The sequence below is a fragment of the Misgurnus anguillicaudatus genome, chromosome 22 (genome assembly GCF_027580225.2).
Source record: "Misgurnus anguillicaudatus chromosome 22, ASM2758022v2, whole genome shotgun sequence".
Taxonomy (NCBI): domain Eukaryota; kingdom Metazoa; phylum Chordata; class Actinopteri; order Cypriniformes; family Cobitidae; genus Misgurnus; species Misgurnus anguillicaudatus.
Window position 1 is genome coordinate 24,161,963 of NC_073358.2, and position 20,458 is coordinate 24,182,420.

Below are 20,458 nucleotides of genomic sequence, written 5' to 3' on the forward strand. Positions count from 1 at the left end.
CTAATATGGGAAGTGTGAAAGTATGGAAATTAGTATGGTCATTTGCTGGTAGGCTATGTGCCTTATTACAATGTTTTACGCTACATCCAACAACTTTAAAGCTGTGTATATCTTGTGTCTGTTTGATTTATAAATATACAAAGAACAAGATTTTCTTGTTGTTAATATGAACATCTGATGGGAGATGCCATCTCAATTTAAATTATTTTTAATCCCTGAACGCATTAATAAACGGGTGTATTAATACTAGGGCTGTCACTTTTGTGAAAAAAATCATTTTCGATTTTTAATATATAAGTGTTCATTGAATCGATTGTAAAATCGATTTTCCATGTCTAAAAAAGACGTTTCCATTTAACGCCAATAACAGACAAATGTAAAGAGAGCGCCTGTAACGCGTACAAGCCAGCAATATTTCTTATTCATTGTCATTAAGTTTCGTGCAGAATAAAAAACATCAACAGTAGTGCAACATTCTCTAAAAGAGTGGACTGCTGCCATAAATGAAAAACATTACTGCAGGTTCAACCGGCTGCTTTTATGATTTAGGCAATTCAAAATGTATTTTAAATAATGATTCGATCCATTTCAAACAACTGTTCAAAAATGAAACTTTAAATAGACTTACTTCAAGTTGAGAACATGCTGTGTATTTTTTTTATTAATGAAATGAGTCTTGCCATAACTCATCCTTGCCATAACTCATCATCTCCTGTAAGGTCACAATTTTGACGCTGTCTCGTGTTGCACAGGTTTATTGACGTTGTCCTCCATTTTCTTTGCAAAACACTAGATGCAGCGATTGAAAGCGTGAAACTATAGGTGCGTAAAATTGCTGGGTATTTTCTGTCTAGCTTTCGCACACCTACTGCACTTTCGTAATACTTTATTTTCTTTTTCTGCTTGTTTGTGAGTTTTGTTACCCTATATTTTTAACTGTTTAATTCTTTTAAAATTAATAGTGTACATATTTGGTTAAAATCGATTGCCTATTTTCGTTTTCGAAACGTTTTTTGGTTGGTCCGATCGATTGTGGAATCGATTTTCGAACGAAAATTGACAGCCCTAATTAATACTAGTTAGTTATATTAGTAAATGTATTTATTGCATTTAATTTAATTAACCAGCAGGTTCACAGTGCCAAAACACTCCACTCATACGTTTTTATGCGTAAATATGCAATATGTATTGTTTAATAGCCTCTCTAATTAATAAATCTGCATTAAGAAAACAAAATTTACCATTAAAGTCTGTTTTTAATGTGTTTGGTATGTTGCTTACGTTATCCGCTAAAGGACTCTGAAAGCGCTATTCATTTAACCGTAACTCCTCAACCATTTGCGCTATCAAAAAAGGAATGGTTCCTAAAGAAGATAAATTGCACTTTTTGGCAAATTATGGTTTATTACGGTAATTTCTTGCTTTCCGTCCTCCAATCGCTGCTGTTATCTGGAGAGCACGTGCAGGGCGCAGTAGAGAGCAGATCTGAGTGAAAAGGGAGTAACACCGTTAAACGCCTTTAAAGCAGTGAGGTAAAAAAGCCTCCTAAATGTATAACACTGTTGACGCGCTGTTGGTGCCTTGGGACTCGACAGCCCGACTGTTTAAAGTTGATTTTCAATAAAGCAGTGTTGATTTTGTTCGCTTCTGAGTCCTCTTATGTTTCAGAACCTGGTAATGCTTAGGTAAGCCACGGGCTTGTTTCTCGCCAAACTCGCTGTATAGAGATCACAACACCTGAAATATAGCCTTTGGCAGGATTTGTGTGCACTATGATGTGCATCCTCTTAAAAAAATGATGATTAAAAATGGATTGAAGTGCGATCGGAGCTTTTCGTTTTGTGTTTCTGTGGACAGCGCATCTCGGGAACGGAGGTATGACTTTTAAGACTTGGGTAAAGTCCCGCGGGGTCTTAAAAAAATAACATTCAGAAAGTTAAACGTTTACTCGAAAGTAAAAAGTCCTAGGATGAAGATCTGGGCGTTTTAAGGCCTTAGATATAACTTTCTTAAGCTTAGTTTTTTTAACACCCCGCGGGAACCCTGATAAGTGCAAAAATAGAATTTAAAATATGTAACGCCGGTATCAACGATTTTGTTAAATCCATATCATGGCAATATCACAATACAATGACACAATACCGGTAATTACCGTCATACCGGTTTATCGCCCACCCCTATTTCCAGCTGACAAATGAAATGGGTGCTTTTTAACGTGGGTTAACGTAAAGTTACCTAAACAACAACCAGGGAAACCAAGATCCTTTCAGATTTTAGTTTTAATAAAACGGCGATAAATTAACTTACAAGCCATCATACATAGCATGTCCTCAATCTGTCTTTGCTTCCAGTTTAAACTTTCGTTTCGTTATAATGGCCTTCTAAGGCGAAATGATTAACTTTATCGGAGGAATAAGGTCTTTATATTTAAAACGTAAGCATTCAATTAAACTAGGGATGCACCGATAAATCAGCCGATGATGCTTGCTATGCTTCTCAATAAATTACGGTGAAATGCTACTACATTCAAAGGCCAAAGGGCGCTCTTGTGCAGAAACTCAATATGGGCCACAGAAGAAGAACCATTACACATGCAGCTATGACACGCAGCTCCAGGAAATTGCTTAAGCATATATTTATATTGCTGTTCTTCAAACCTTTTCAGGTATTTTCCTGATGATAAAGAATATGTACAATGATTATGTAAAATGTTATAAACTACTCAAACGACTTGAGTCATAAACACCCCGCAATGAAATCTGCAAATCATGCTCTGAATGCCCATGCAAATTGAATGCATTAAATTTCTGGGCATTGAAGGCTGGTTTTTGAAAATTTGCTCCGGTGAATAAGTCGCATCAGTCAAAATGCATTTTGAAGAGGAAAAGACATATAAGTTGCACTGGACAATATGTTGCATTTATTTAGAAAATTATTTCACGAAATCCAAGCCAAAGAACAGACATTTAAACTGGAAAGTTATTCAACTAAACAATAGCACAGAACAGCAGGCTGAATAGGTGTCTGTGCATGTTAAAGTAACATAAACAGTTATTTACACGATACACAATAGCATACAAAACATACCTGAGAGGCTCAATAGGCTAAATTAACACGACAAGCCAAATCAAGTTCAAAAAGGTCCCGAAGTTATTCCACATCACTGAATCCATTGAATGACATGAATACAGGAGCAGCATAGAGCGGACTCTCGCGGCTGTAGACTGTAATGGTTTCTCTTGGTTCATATGAAATAATTTTGATGTATAAGTCGTACCAGACTATATGTTCCAAGACCGTCAAAATATGAAAAAAGTGCAACTTATAGTCTGGAAAATACAGTAAATTATATGAAATTAAACAAAACCAACAAAACATAAACAACATTACAACAATATTCAAACGCGACAATACTCAAGCATAATTATAAAACAGACATTTTCTCTATTAGGATCCATGTTAAAAACAATCTGATATAGCGTTTATAATAGTTGGTTGCACTATGTTTACTAATTTGGGCAAAACTTCCATTGCAAACCTCCAATTAACTGAATAAAATCACTTTCATTTTGAAAATAATGCACTGTCACGTTAAAGCCAGCTGTTCTTTTACATAAGACTCTGTCTACATTCGTCTACACTTCAGCGCAACCCCAGAGTTCTAAAGCCCGATTTATTGTCGTGCGTAAGTTGGTGTAGGCTATCTGTAGCCTGTGCGTAGCCTGACGTTCACCTCGCATAATTTTTAACAGTGCATCAGATCTACGCAGACCGCAAGCGCTGTGATTGGTCTACCAGAACCCCTCCTGTCAGGTAAATAAACTGCGTCATAGGTATTTCCGTTTGCGACGGTGAAAACAAAGATGAGCCAAGTTGAGGAGTGATTTAACTCAAACTGCATTATTTACTTCCATCATTGCTGATCTTCTCAAAACATACACAACAAGTTGCTGTTTCTTCGTTTGTGGGTTAAACTGGCCAAATTGCTTCTTCATTGACAGTCGCGCTGCTACTGTGGTTACAGGCGTGGATACTGCCTACCAGCGATCTGCATCTGTGTTTGCACCTCGACGCGGACAACGATGCAAAAGTATAAATGAAAACCGATGCGAAACCTACGCAGTCGCGGCTACGCCGTAGGACCTACGCACAACTATAACGAGCCCTTTAAAACGCTCTGCAGCGTTTACGAACAACTCTGTTTATGAGGGTCGACAACGCTGGAGTGGTCTGGATGAAAGACCTGAATGTGGCAAAAGTAATGCGTTTTAAAACGTAAACGCATTAATGTAAACTTGGCCTTAGAATGTCTTGTGTTTTCTCTCCTTTCTTATTGGCTTTAAAGTTATTGGCTAAAAACGTTTTAATAACAACCACAAACATGGTTTTAGAGCCACAGGGTGACAGTTTTTAAAAAGTGTCAGTCATTAAAAATCACTGGCGATGTATTTTAGTGTTGTTAGCCAAGTGAGCTAACTACTCAGTATTTATTTGGTTATAGACGCTTTCATCAGATGCACGTTTGTGGTGTGGACTCTGGACGGAACTTAACTTCCAGTCTCTGTTTGTTGATGCTCTGGCTAGTGGCTAAACTGAACTCTGGAACAAATACCTTGTCGAACAATACAAAGGGAAGATGGCGATCATGGATCACCGCTGTGTGAAGGGAGGTTTGGCAGCCGATCTGTAGTTAACATTGTAAACATTAAAGGAGCTGTACGCAGTGTTTCTACTTAAACTAATCCCTTTTCAATTGCCTTTGTGTGAAGGGGTTGTAATCTCACATTAAAATGATCCACACGTGAATCGAATCAACTTCGTACAAAAACACGGATTAACATCGGCAGGGCATTTGAATTATGGAGAAACCTCTGCTTTGTTTTGGGTATAAAAACGGATCCGGAGTTGGCTTTCATCCTTTTGGACAGGTAAGCTAACATTACTACAAAGCATGTAAAATATATTTCGATTATGTGCTTTAGTTTTTTAGATGTTGTTTCGGTTTGCTAGCCTTCGCTTTAGCGTGTGTTCGCCCAGCCGTCGTCGATCGATGGCGTAAAACTGCGGACGCGTTTGTTTGCGTGCATCCGCTTTTTAAAAGTCTTCAAACTCGTACAGTCTGACATTGATGGAAACTGAGATTAAACAGTGTGACATGGACTTAACTACAATATTGATCGCACAGTGTGGCAAGCAACAATCCTAAAGGACTATTTAAAATAGCACAGTGTATACCGGGCTTTACTGTTATACTGAAATTGTTCAGTGTAGTTCACTAACCGTTTTCGTTATCTTACCGTAAATGTACCTATGTAACACCACATATAGGCTAAATGCAGTCAATTTAACGTTGCAGTTGGACTTTACCTGAGTTTCCAACATGTTGTGTGGTGCTTTCTTTGGTGTGTAGCATCTCAGTCTGGCCGTCGCTCATAAGTTCGAGCACGCGCTTGTAAACTTATTGGTTGCAATCTGAAACATCACCACTAGATGCCGCTGAAAACTACATACAGTCCCTTTAATTTTATGCAGTAACTTTAGCTCAGTAAAGGAAAATTAAGTCCTGAGTGTTAATTGGCTCTAGTTTCCAAGATACAGCTTGAGGTCAAAATTGCTAAAAATAATTCTTAAAAATGCATTTCTGCAAAATAATATAACATATATAATCATGTTACATTTATTTTATTGATACCATTAACATAATGTTCCATTCATTTACTATTCTGTTTTTTCATGTAACATTTTCATGATCTGACCAAGACAAATGTATCCATAAAAATCCATACCTGATCACCAGCCTGTTTAATCAAAAGAGTTTGGCTAATTTTAACTTACATTATGTGTGATTACATGTATATCTCATCTATTTTTACCTTTAAAACGTTAAAGGGTTGTCAGTTGATTGTTAGAATAGAAAAGAGGGATTTGTGAATCAACAGTATGGGAATTTTCCTCCCTTACGAGAAGTCACATGTTAGCTGTCGTGTCACTGTGATAATGATAGGATGTCATTCGGTTCGGTTTTGTTAGGTAACTTGAGGACATCAGCTGAGATCTACTTGTTTACCGTTACTGATAAGTTGGAAAATGCATCTGAAACCATTTTTCAGGTGAATATGTTTCATATGAGAGAGAGACAACGTGCATTTACTAGCAAGAGTGTTTAAGTAGAGAGGAACATCAAACCACTGTCTGTCAACCTTGATGTTTCCTTGAATGAAATTGTAACTTCGCTTTCTGCAGCTGAGAGGCAGAATGTTTTTTGGGGACACATGGTTGCACTGCATGGAAAGAAATGCAGCATAATTCATGTTTACACAGAGGAACATTATTATGACGTTTGGTTATCCTCCTGAGTGGTGCAGTGAAGCCTTTATCCTGCCTGTAATGCCTTTATCCTTTTTTATCTTGCAGCTAAACAGTGCTACTGTATCACAGCTTTTAAATTTTATATGAATTTACTGTAAGGACATAATTTGTACTGAAATCATTTGCATGCATTATTGTTTTACCTTAGTGCTGATAAAACTATAAAACATTAGTACGTCTCATGCTGCCAAACAAGCCTGCATGTTTGAGGTTTAATGATGTCGGTGGCTATAAATCAAAGGAAAATGCGACAAGACTATGATGCTTTGCTGTCCAGAAACTTTAGAGCCCAATCGCATAAGATATATTATTATCTGTCTGGTTTCCTTTCTTCCCTACAGAGGACGCAACAATGCCAAAGGACCCACAACTGCAGTGAGTTGCACAGACTTTCTCTCCAGTGTCTCTTATTTGTAACAGAGACTTCCTAAACCTGTACATGTTTAATTTTCTCTAATCACCAAAAAAAACATAATGGCTCTGTCACATGTCTTTAAGGTGGCATTCAATGGAGTTTATGCAAACATGAGGTTGGTTCATGTTTTGACCTCAGTTGTGGTGAGTCCAAAGACTAGTCAAAATGCATGTTTGTTTATATAATTTCTTTCAGTTCTTTTTATTTTACATTTAAATAGATTATGATGTTTAACAAATATATATTCAATACTATCTTATTGAATGTAAATTTGTGCTTTGCCTCTCTACAGGGCACCAAATGTGAACTTAAGGTCAAAAATGGTCTAATCTATGATGGAGTTTTTAAAGCATTTAACCAAGAGGTAAGGGGATGTTTACTCTAATGCTGTGATTATCATTGTAAGAGTTACAGAAGTGATGTGCGTTGATCAGTGGTTCTCAAATATGTTCAGCATACCCCTTGTGTACAGTGCATTCCTTTGTGGCCCCACAGATACAATTTATGATATAAAACATTCTAAAACTTCAAATTTGAATCAAACAGAACATATTAAATGATACAATGTAATGCTGCTGGTTAGTAGCCTTATTTATCTGAGGTTTAATTACACAGAAATTATGATAAATTAATGTATTTTATAAAAGGTCATATAAAATGGCACATTCTCGTGGCCCCCAGTTTGAGAACTACTAGCTTAGATGATATTGGCAACACCACTATTTTACTGGATATTGAAAATGGCTCATATATCTTTAATTAATGAGGGATTGGACTACCATTTGCCTTTAATACAGCTGCAAACCTTCTCAAAATAATTTATTTGAATATTTAATATTTAATTTTAACATTTGAATATTGTCCAGTAGAATGTTGTACCAGTCATCTATCAGAACACATTTACACCTGGTATTAAGATGCAGTTTTGGTAGATCGGATCTAAAATACAGAAAATACATATATATTTTATTTTAGTGATACCTCTCATTTATGCTGTGATTTTGGCAAGGTGTACGATATAACTGCTGTAAAAATATATAAATGCTGCAGTGACCCCCGTGTGTAATGCTGCGTCCTTGCAATGCTGGAGGATTAAGCCCGATTTATAGTTGTGTGTAAGCTCTACGCCAGTGTTTCCCAATCCTGGTCCTCGAGGCCCCCCTCCCAGAAAGTTTTAGATGTTTCCTTATTTAACACACCTGATTTAACTCATCAGCTTGTTAGGGAGACATGTTTACCATTTTATAAGAAGGAGGCTGATAAGTTGAATCAGGTGTTTTAAATAAGGAGACATCTAAAACTTTCTGGGAGGGTGGCCTCGAGGACCAGGATTGGAAAACAATAGCCATAGGTTATCTGTAGCCTGTGCGTAGCTCTGCGTAGCCTGACGTGCACCTCGCAAATTTTTTAACAGCGCGTCAGATCTATGATTGGATCTGTGATTGGTCCACCAGACTCAAACTGCATCAAAAGTCGCTGTTTATTTACTTCCATCATTGCTGGTCTTCTCAAATTGTACACAACAAGTTGCTGTTTCTTCTTCGTTTGTGGGTTAACTTGGTAAGCTGCTTCTTCTTTGATGGTCGCGCTGCTACTGTGGTTACACGCATGGTTACTGCCTACCAGCAGTCTGCACGTGTGTTTGCACGTTGACGACGACGCAAAAGTATAAATGAAAACCGACGCGGAACCTATGCCGTCGCAGCTACGCCGTAGGACCTACCCACAACTGTAAAGAGCCCTATTTACTATTTACGACAATGGTCCACATTTTTTGTATGAAAATCACAATCATTTCGCTAGATAAAACCCTTATGTCATATTTAGGATCGTTTACAGCATGTTGAGGCAGCATTGAAACTGCAATTTGGACCTTCAAACAGTTGGGTTCAATTAAAGTCCACTATATGGAGAAAAATCTTAATTTACTTTCGATTAAAGAATAAAAGAACAACATTTTGGATGACCTGGGGGTGAGTAAATTATTAGGAAATGTTCTTATGAAAATGAAGTTATCCTTTAATACCAGGTGCAAACAGGGGCTTAAAGCAACACTAAAGAACTCTGGCTCTTTGCTCCCCCTACAGGTTAGAAGCGTAATTGTTCATTACCACTGTCGTAAATACTGCAGCATAGCTGGCTCTGATTGGATTGTAGGTCTGCCGTAAAGCAAGTTTTTGTAGTTTTCACTCGAACTACAGGACCACTACCCGACGGTTGGAAACTTCTTTAGTGCGGTTTTGGCCGATAGAGGGCTGCAAAGCGAATGTGAAAGTGCCATTCACCCTGTTTTGTGTGGATGAACCACTGAAACTTTTTTGGAAACGTTATTTTAAGGTAAAAAAAAACTCTTTGGTGTTGCTTTAAAATATCTTTTAGTTGTTTCAGAGAGGATGAAGTAGGGAACCTACTTGTGGAGGCTGTTACCTAAACACAACTTTTTCAAAACCTTGTTCTGGGTTGCAACCTAGACGATATAAAGTAACAAAATATAACCACAATGTTTATCGCAGTAGCCTACACGAATAATATTAACCGTTATTAATATCATAAATAATCATTCTTAACCATCTTCTTCGGCAGTGTGATATTGCCCTGGATGCTGCACACAGGAAGAGTTTAGAGCCAAGTGTGGGCCCTCGTCGTGAAGATATTATTGACAGCATCACCTTTAAGTCCTCAGATGTAGTGCTGGTGCATTTTAAAGATGTGGACCTTAACTATGCCAAGAAAGGTAAGCCCAAAAACTTTTCTGTTGTGCAACAAATGTTTCTCTTTCTGCCTTTTAATGAGTACTTCAGAGACAATCTGAATGCATGAAGGTAGGGATGCAGCCGATAACGAGTACCGATTTGTTGCCTTTGTGACCGATACCAATGCCCGATACCAATTCTTTAAGCTGATATGCAAGCTCTTTGATGCCTATAACTGTTAAAATGTTTTTAGATGAAGTAATACCATAAATGTTGGCTTTGTTTTATTACTCGCCATGTATTATACACTCACCTAAAGAATTATTAGGAACACCATACTAATACTGTGTTTGACCCCTTTCGCCTTCAGAACTGCCTTAATTCTATGTGGCATTGATTCAACAAGGTGCTGAAAGCTTTCTTGAGAAATGTTGGCCCATATTGATAGGATAGCATCTTGCAGTTGATGGAGATTTGTGGGATGCACATCCAGGGCACAAAGCTCCCGTTCCACCACATCCCAAAGATGCTCTATTGGGTTGAGATCTGGTGACTGTGGGGGCCATTTTAGTACAGTGAACTCATTGTCATGTTCAAGAAACCAATTTGAAATGATTCAAGCTTTGTGACATGGTGCATTATCCTGCTGGAAGTAGCCATCAGAGGATGGGTACATGGTGGTCATAAAGGGATGGGCATGGTCAGAAACAATGCTCAGGTAGGCTGTGGCATTTAAATGATGCCCAATTGGCACTAAGGGGCCTAAAGTGTGCCAAGAAAACATTCCCCACACCATTCCACCACCACCACCAGCCTGCACAGTGGTTAGAAGGCATGATGGATCCATGTTCTCATTCTGATTACGCCAAATTCTGACTCTACCATCTGAATGTCTCAACAGAAATCGAGACTTATCAGAGCAGGCAACATTTTTCCAGTCTTCAACTGTCCAATTTTGCTGAGCTTGTGCAAATTGTAGCCTCTTTTTCTTATTTGTAGTGGAGATGAGTGGTACCTGGTGGGGTCTTCTGCTGTTTTAGCCAATCCGCCTCAAGATTGTGCGTGTTGTGGCTTCACAAATGCTTTGCTGCATACCTCGGTTGGTTATTTCAGTCAAAGTTGCTCTTTTATCAGCTTGAATCAGTCGGCCCATTTTCCTCTGACCTCTAGCATCAACAAGGCATTTTCGCCCACAGGACTGCCGCATACTGGATGTTTCCCCTTTTCACACCATTCTTTGTAAACCCTAGAAATGGTTGTGTGTGAAAATCCCAATAACTGAGCAGATTGTGAAATACTCAGACCGGCCCGTCTGGCACCAACGATCATGCCATGCTCAAAATTGCTTAAATCATCTTTCGTTCCCATTCTGACATTCAGTTTGGAGTTCAGGAGATTGTCTTGACCAGGACCACACCCCTAAATGTATTGAAGCAACTGGCATGTGATTGGTTGATTAGATAATTGCATTAATGAGAAATTGAAAAGGTGTTGCTAATAATCCTTTAGGTGAGTGTATAATTAATATATTGATAATATCCGACGCCACCATTTAAAGGAATTGTTCACCCAAAAATGTAAATTCTGTAATCATTTACTCACCCTGAAGTTGTCCCAAACCTGTATACATTTCTTTGTTTTGTTGAATGCAAACAAAGATATTTGTAATCAAGCATGAAGAAGGAGTACCCATTGACTTCCATAGTATGAAGGAAAAATACTTTGGTCAATGGTGCTCAAAACAGGTTGGTTACATAGCTCAGAATATGTTCAGCAGTACAGAGAGGTGAATACAGGTTTGTACCAACTTAAAGGGGAGTATTTTTTATAATATTTTTGTATGAACTCTCACTTTTATTACAAATAAATCATAATAAACATCTTTATGTAAAGGGCTGCTGTGTACTAAACATTTGGTGTTGGATTACTGCTAAATTTGATAAAGATTTAATTGAAGCCAGTGGTGGAAAGGAATGACATTTTGACAGATCAAAGGAATGGAATAGTCCTCATTATAAAATATTTACAATATTACTACACGCTGCTCTCAAAGAACGCATATACCCAGCCATTAAATGAGTATTGCAAACGTGCTCTTATTTGATAGCTATGCAGTCTCTAAGGGCTGTCACATGATTTGCAAAATAATGGTCTACAGCTCTTTTGCTGTGGTGCATTAATAACTGGATTAGTTGAATCTGGTCAATGACTGTCTTATACTTACACCTTCTTTATTCTGTCTCTTTCCTCTTAAATGGCTCTAGTCTCATCTGATGCAGGTAATCAAATCACATCGTCTTTTTTATTACCGTTGGTGTTTGTGCAAAATCTTTTTAGATGCTTGTGGCATTCTAATTCAAGAATTTTCATAGAGAGAAACAAATGGTTGTGAAAGTAACATTTTAAGAGTCTTTGGCTGTTTCACACTGCATGCTAAGCAATGCTTATTTATTTAGCGCATTGCCATGTGCTTTTTATGTCTATAACTGGCATTACACAGACCAGAAAAGCATGAAAACAATGTGGATTAAACAAATGACAGTTATATAAACTGCAGTGACAGTCAATTAAGCATCTTGAAGAGGTTTTGCTCAAAAAATGTATGTTATATGTGGAAGTGTGATGTTTGTACTTGTGTTAAACAGACAGTCGCAACACAGCTTGCACTGCAAACACAGCCGGTGTGAAAGCACCGTTAGATAGTTTGGGTATTTATTCTTGGTAAACCTATGAAGGTTTATGAAGAGTTCCCTAAGTTCACTTATTGATAGCATGGCTGTATTGTTCAAGTCAAAGAGTGTTTTGGCATTTTCCAGCCTAACACCTGTTTGGGTGTTTTTTTTTAAATGTTTTTACTACATGTCTATAATTTAATCAGTCCAATCAAGATTGCATTAGGAACTTGTTTTTACTTTGTGAGCCATTTGTATTGACATTTGGTGCTGTGGCATTGCTAAAACATACACTTTTGATTTTTAAGATGATAACATCAGTTAAACATAATTTGTTTATCAATTACAGCCTTATGTTTGTGCACCAGGGAATACATGGTGCATATTTGTTCACCAACTTGGCAAATACAGATAAAATCATCCAGTTTGCGTGTTGATAAAGATTTCAAGATTAAATAAAATTCATATTTTCATATCAAAAGCCAAGCAAACAGATATGTTAATCCACTCAAAGCTGGCTGCAAGTAGCTACTATAATTGAATTTAAATTGTCATTACATCACATGAATCTGATGATGATATAAGTGATGCTGGTAAATATTTTATATCCTGCTGCAAAGCATGACTAAATGACAGTCTGAAGATTTTTGATCATTGCATGTTTGGAAAGAATAGGCTTCTCAACATGATTTTGTAAATCTAATAATGCTCACATGCAAATACCTGCTCTACTCTAGTTTAAGATTTTTTGATTTATCAGTATTTTTAAAATACTTGAAAACAAACTGATTGAAATGCACACAATGGTATTATGTTTAATAAATGTATAGATTCTTACTGTATTTACTGTCTCTCAGGCTTAATGTTTGGAAAGGCATGTTCTCAGAAACGTCACTCACTGAATAAAAAGAAAATATCTATTGATGCATTAAAAGTTTCTCAAACAGTTTTAGATCAATTCGCAAGAATTTCTTTTAAATTCAATTTATAGTAATTCATTATTTTCATAAAATCATTACATTTAAAGGTGCATTGTGTAACTTCTAGAAAGATCTCTTGACAGAAATACTATTTAATATATTTAACTACACTATCAGTAGTAAATAGACCCTTTTACTGTTTGTACACAATGATGACATGGCAGCGTATGCGCGCGCATTTAGGCAACGGAAGTATGGCAAGAATCAGCAGTGAAGCAACACAGACAGAGAAAGTTATTTTAAAAAGTTGACTTTATCAACATTTTTAACACAGCTACCAGATCCGTTACTATAGTGGAGTGGATAAAAGACGTTAGCAGATGGCCAAAAATAAAGTTGCCAGATACATATATACGTATATTAGTATATTATATTAGTGTGACAAAACGCAACAACCAGACAATTTGATGCCGGGAAACCGTTTTAATAAACTTTCTGAGTTGCAAACACGTTAGAACCAATGGGGAATAACACCACTTCTGTTGCCTAAATGCGCGCACAGGCTATTTGATCACGTGAGCTGTAAAAGGGTCTATAAAAACCTTACATAATATAACTGTATTGTTTTATTACATTTAGAATGAGCCGTATTTATTTACGTACACTGCGGGTCTCCTTACATGAAAGTTGCCGTCATCTTTCTACAGTAGCCCTTAATGAACAAACTACTCTACAGTAGTCCATACGTCGTCTCAAACGACAACATGTTTTTCCCGTGGCAGCTACCGTAGCTTCTCATTGCAATTCGCAATTTCAACACTTTGCCGCTAAAAACACATTACACATTTAAGTGCCGTTTGCAGTAGGGCTGTAACGATTAATCGTGTGTCCCATTAAAAATGTCTGTCTGAAATCGATTCTGAATCACAAAGCTGCGATTCTGTGTTTCATGCACAGCTTGTGCGTGTACTACGGAAGTCCTTATCAATCTAAATTCATTATGAGTCAGAGTCGTTTATAAAGTGCTTTTAAAAAATGCAACACTCGTTAAATAAAAATCATTCAAAATATTCGTTATTATCATGAAAATACCTGAAACAATTTAAAGAACAGCGATTAAAATATTCCTGTAGACATTTCCTGGAATAGTGTTTGTAATGCTACTTCTTCTGTGACACAGAGGGAGTTTCTGCACGAGAGCGCCCCCTGGCTTTGGGATGTGCCGGGATTTCACTGTAATTCATTCAAATTCATCCATTGAGAAAACGCGCATTTGCACGATTAATTGTTACAGCCCTAGTTTGCAGTAATATATACACCATGGAAAATGTTTATACTCCACTTAGGGAGCCTTCAAGTGAGTTTTTCAGTGTGAGCCAAGAACAAAAACACAACTTATTTCTAAAGACAAGACAATACAACACACTTACTGGAGACAAGATTTTTACCTTAAGAAATTTTTTAAGGTAAAATATATGAATGGAAAATAGTCCTTTATTCAACTGAAACCACCTTATTTTAAAACATTTTAACTAATCTTGGACTGTCACTAAAAATTATTTTGGTAATTGATAATGAAGCAATATGATTTTGCCACAAACTATATATCACAAGATGGCCTTTTATCTCGATGGAAAAACTTGTGATGTTTAATATCGCGTTTTAAAATCTTGTCATATCCGTAATTTTGTGGTTACCCTTAGTTTTGCACACTTGAGCTAAATTTAGATGTATTGGGACTCATGATTACGCTGAATTGTGGCTTCCTGAATCTAAATCAGACGGAATTGTGACTCACCAAAAAACCCCTTATGCATCACAAGTTCCATTGAAAGAAAACTTTTGTCTGGTTATTAATGTCAGTGCTTAATTTTTTATAATCAAATAAAAAGATATCAGGTAAAAATACATCTAAGGTTTGTTGATTTGACAAGAAATTAAGTTATGACCAAATCTATAAATTTAAAGAGTGTGCGTCCAGACCTTTTGAAACCCAGCAAAATCATATTCACCTTGTTTTCTGAGAACATAGCCTTTGTGTGTGTGTACTGTAATGCAGATTGCTTTTTATGCATAAATTTAAGATCTTCACATGCTCTACATTTGTGTTGATTCATTGTCACCACATCACACATGCACATTCACAAATGTTTTTATGTACTTTATAAAAAGATTTTACAAGGTACATAAATGCCACATCAAACTTTTGTTTGCTTTTGCATCATAGTGTATGTTATGTTAATTCTGTCGTGTATCGGTGTTGTGTTTTTGATGGTAAAGATAACTTCACAGACACTGCGGTAAGCGCTCGTGTGAACGGGGAGCACAAAGAGAAGGACTTGGAACCCTGGGATGGAGGAGAACAGCACATCTCAGGCAGTATGGAATCTCTTGACACAGACATGGTAAGGTGACATATGCGTGCATATATTTATATTTTACTTATTTTATTTTATTGTGAGCTCATTTTTAAGCAAATTTTACTGCTCTCCTCAGTCAAATGGTTGGGATCCTGATGAGATGTTTAAATACAATGAGGAGACATATGGCGTGAAGTCCACCTATGACAGCAGCTTGTCCTCATACACGTAAGTCTGTTCAGTGGAGGCAAACTTATGATTTCAAAAGACCCTTTATTTATTCTCAATCTGTTTCTGATTCTTTTCATATCCTAGGGTTCCATTGGAGCGAGACAACTCTGAGGAGTTCCTTAAGCGGGAGGCTCGTGCAGCACAGCTTGCGGAGGAGATCGAAGCCAGTGCCCCCCACAAGGCCCGCGTAGCCCTGGAGAATGACGACCGGTCAGAGGAGGATAAATATACTGCTGTGGTTCGTGGAGAGAGGGAGCTTCACAGCCTCAACAGGTAAGCCTTCATTTACACAATGACAGTGCTTTGGTAGTATTTCAGGTGATCCTCTCCTCTGTACCTTTTTGGCGAAACTAACATTTAGCCAATTGCTAGAGAGTGTTACAAGGCGAATCAGCTCTCGTGAGCTTTAAATCTCCTGTTGCTCTCAAGATTTCTTTCATTTTTAATTCTTTGTTGCTCTTTTGGCGGGTTGGGGACCCCTGAAATAAGCAGAGGACAGTTATTTGTATCTTTTAAATTTAGATTTGGATCAGTATCTATACATGTGTGTATGTGTTTTTTGTTTTTTTACAAAAGAGAAATGCAGATAAATATAAACGTGATAACAATAAATTTGAGTAAAATTAAGATTAAAGATATTAAAGACTTATGTAACAAAGCTGGCTACTGTACACATTTCCGTAGATTAAAGGGCACCTACTGTCGATTCACGATTTTTCATTTCTTTTGGTGTGTAAATGTGTATTCGTACATGTAAACGATATGCAAAAGTACATACCCCAAAATAAATGATGACGTGAGTTATCATCTCCAATGTAAGTCTTTTTTCTTGGACTACAACAAACACACAGACTGTAGGCAATAGTTTACTTCTAGGTTGGTGATGTAGAGAAGACCAACATTATCATAATTCCTCCCGCTTTGGACTAAGTTATCTCTTGTTGGCATTGCATTGTGACTAATTTTTTAAACATGGTAAGGAGCGTCACATTTCTGGCTGACGTCAAAGGTATTCAGGCCAATCAGAACGTACAGAATAGCTGGCCGATCAGAGACACAGCACTTTTCAAATCGATGAGTTTTGTAAAAAATCCGTGCATTTTTGGAAAGGTGAAATCTGTAGCTACAAAAATTTACTGTATGTGGAAAATAGTGGGGTTTTTTTTTTTAACCATAAACCATGCGAACACATTGTATTATATCAAATACACAAAATGACATAGTTTTTAGCAATGAAATAGGTGCCCTTTAAAGATTAAACTGTAAACAGTGATTATCATATACTTTCGCAAAGGCTTGCAGGTGGTTGCGATGCCCTGTATGGGTATGTATCACGTGCATGCGTTTGTTTAATCTTTGACACAAACACTTTAAATTGAAATGTTTAATGTTATAATAACATAAAAATTACATATAAATAACAATAGCATAAGTGTAATATAAGCATAGCAGCATAAAATTGCAATGTAAAATCTTTTAAAAGTGATAATTATTAAGCTTACTATACTATAATAACCCAATTCTTTTATTCGAGTTACTAATATTACACAAGCCATATATCTGTTGTATGTGTTATGTATTTGTGAGAAGCTAGATTTAGGCATTTTGAAAGTTCAGTTATCTACAAATAATAATATTATCACAATTAGTATTGGACAATTAGTCTAGACTCTAGACAATCTAGACTTTACATTACATTAAATCTAGACTTCACATTTATTTTAACAGGGAGAACAAATACATTCCCCCTGTTCAGAGGAACAAAGAACCAGGGATGTCATGGGGAGCTGGTCGTCACCCACACACAAGTGGGCCACCAACACCTCGATCTGGACCTCACGACTACAACACAGTGGAACAGCGTGTAGTCAATGGAGGTACAAAATGGACTTTATATTATTTATTTTTGCCTGAATAAGTTTAGAAATATGTTTGGTGTCCAAGGGCCGTTTTCCCGGACAGGTATTAGACTAGTCCTAGACTAAAATAAACGTAAGAGCTGTCCAAACTGAAAACAACTTGCACTGATATAGCTTAAAATACATCAGTGCCCTCTGTTTTGCCTCAAAACGCAGTAAAATTTTTAGAAAGGCATGTTTGTCAAAACTAGTTACATTTCCTAATAAAACTAAGGCCTGGCCCTGTCTTAAGCTAATCCCTGTCTGGGAAACCACCCCCAAATGTTTGGTGTTACAGTGCCTACAAGTCACTCTATGGCCTGGGACCGAAATACATTACGGATTACTGAGATCATTAGGATCAGGTCAGTTAGAAATGCGAAGGATTCATTTAAAACAAGGCATTTAGCTATTATGCCACCCGTAGCTGGAATCAGCTTGAAAACGCAAGGTGGACAGCACTGCCTTTATTTGAATGACTTCAGAAAAGAAGTGTGGTTTTTATATTGCTAGGCAACCACAGAGGCAGCTGTCCTGTCAATCAAATATCAGAGTGTGAGTGCTCTTTTGCTGTTAACTGTCATATTAGCAAAACTTTAAAAAGAGGACACATCTGCCCTTGATTGAGAGTGAGAGGTGCTCGATCACACAGGAGAAAGTGAGTGAGTGCAGTCTCTGGTTGTTCCAAGCAACTATAAACTTTTGTCACCACAATGAAAGTCCCGCCTCTCATCTCTGATTGGACAATGGAAAAATGCGAATGAAAGTGGGTGCTTTCCCGCTCAGAGTTGACTTTTATTCAGCTGTTCAGAGCGCTCCTGCAAAAACACTTTGTGCGTTCTGTGTGATCCGCCCCTTAGAAGCCCCAAAAAAGTACATCCGTCCTTCACAGAAGTTATCCACACAGCCCCAAAGGATTAATTAAGGCCTTCTGAGGCTAATTGATGCGCTTTTTTATGTAAAGATATCCATACAGGGTTTCCCGCGGAAAATTTGTTAGTGGTTGTCTGGGTGGGTAGGGCCAGGGGCATGGCAATCTAAGAAAGCATCTTTTGCAGGGATTTTTGTGTGAGCATATCAGTGAACAACACCCCTGACCACTCGGTGAGTTTCACGTCTATGTAAACGAAAGTTAAATGCATTTTAGGAAAGATTGTTCCTGTGCACCTATACACCCATTGTAGGGGTGGGGGCTGACACAACAAACACCCCAAAATTCTCGGGCCAGCACCATATGTCCAAACCCCAGTCAAAACCGTCCATTCCATCACAAACAATCTGAAAACAGGGCTCCAAGTGCAAAATACCGAACCTGTCCCTTTAATGGTCACACACACCATCGCCTGTTACTCTTTCTTTTTCTCTTCTTCCAAAAACAGTAAGCATAGAAGCATTTCTTCCTCCGTTATTTTACTGTGGTTTTTGTTGTCTTCTACTCTCTTCTAAACGTTTGCAATGCAGTAGCACCTTTTCGTCATTTTCTTCTTTCCTGATTTTGTGCATGTCCTGTACAAGGACGCGACTCTGGGCTGCCCTCTGACGGTCATGAGGGGTATAACGAAACGTGTAACGAAACAAACGCGTCTCCGTCTATCATTTGTGTGTTGCATGCTTAGATTTTCCAAATTAGACCAATTAGAAGGTGTTTCCCACACGGTGGCTTTATTTAAGAAATAAAAGTTGTGTTTCCAAACTTATCATTCCACAACCCATGTGCAAAATCTGTTTAGTGTTTAGACGTTTTAGTGGCACTCACTTTTGGTGGGAATCAAATATGTCTACAATATCTAAATAGCCTAATTTAATCTGTTTGCTGAAGACAGTACTGCATGCGCAGCTAACATCCATCCTTACTTGGAATTTTTGATTTGCGAAACAATTTCAGTCTGTGATTTGTTAAAGGTTATTTGTGTTCTTTGGTGTCTTGAACTCTCATCTCCACAAAACTCATGCTCCATTCTTATCTAACCATCTCCTTCTTTATTTTTTTAAAAATCTCCTAATTGGTTCATATCCATTTTTTACTTTCTCTCAATGTAATTTTTCTTCCTCTCATTTCGACTCATTTAATTTCTGTCAGGTTCTCACCCTTGGCCCTCGCGCTGCCCATCTCCCTCTTCTCGCCCTCCATCACGTTACCAGTCAGGCCCCAACAACTCTCTTCCACCCCGGGCGGCCACGCCCACAAGACCTCCCTCCAGACCCCCATCCAGGCCCTCGCGGCCCCAGTCTCACCCCTCTGCACATGGCTCCCTGGGGCCACTGTCCACCATACCCAAACGCCTGTCCTCGGAAGGTACCAGAAACTAGACCGGGCAGCCATTTTGCTTTGGCACCACTGCTCAGGTTCACGTTTTGCAATCCGAATGTCTGAGTTAAGGCTTCCACTAACAGCTATGGGGTTTTCTTTGTGTTTAATAAAATGACTCACCTTTCCTCTTGTTCCAGTTTCTATTGCTAATGCGTTTTTCTTTCCATGCATGATTGGAGTGAATATGGGCCACATTTCATTCACTCTTTTTCTGGTTTGTTAAGTATGTCCGGATACCAACCATTTCTTTTCAAGCTTGACGTAATACATCAGATTAAAGATCTCATCTGTTAACATTTTATTTGAAAGTTACTCAAGTAAAGTTCTTACTCATATTTGGTTAAACAACAACTGACAATGTGTAGTACATGTCTTTACCTGTACATGCATCACAGTATGTCTAAAACATAATCAAATATTTCCACTGCATATTTAAAAGGGCCATTAGACAGGTAGTGACTTTTTATTTTATTTTTCTGGACCTTCACATTCACTAAACACACCACTGGTTGCACTGGTTTTGGAGAGTGTCACATTTACACTAATGCCCTAAATGTGCATTTATTTCTTATCAGAGAAACATTCATCT

The 20,458-nt window shown here is 37.7% G+C and overlaps 1 protein-coding gene across 8 annotated transcripts in view; it reads left to right on the forward strand.

Moving 5' to 3' along the window:
- The window catches only part of atxn2 (ataxin 2), a 43,558-nt gene that overhangs the window by 1,686 nt on the left and 21,414 nt on the right, over window positions 1-20,458 (forward strand). For 4 of the 8 annotated variants that reach the window (XM_055199976.2, XM_055199977.2, XM_055199979.2 and 1 more), the window contains exons 2-11: window positions 6,711-6,744; window positions 6,868-6,927; window positions 7,077-7,148; window positions 9,368-9,518; window positions 11,742-11,756; window positions 15,350-15,474; window positions 15,566-15,657; window positions 15,745-15,933; window positions 17,389-17,537; window positions 19,639-19,854. In XM_055199976.2, the coding sequence (XP_055055951.2) occupies window positions 6,711-6,744; window positions 6,868-6,927; window positions 7,077-7,148; window positions 9,368-9,518; window positions 11,742-11,756; window positions 15,350-15,474; window positions 15,566-15,657; window positions 15,745-15,933; window positions 17,389-17,537; window positions 19,639-19,854 (1,103 nt within the window). The remainder of the gene's footprint in view (window positions 1-6,710; window positions 6,745-6,867; window positions 6,928-7,076; window positions 7,149-9,367; window positions 9,519-11,741; window positions 11,757-15,349; window positions 15,475-15,565; window positions 15,658-15,744; window positions 15,934-17,388; window positions 17,538-19,638; window positions 19,855-20,458) is intronic. The other 4 variants (XM_055199978.2, XM_055199981.2, XM_055199983.2 and 1 more) reach the window with 2 other exon arrangements.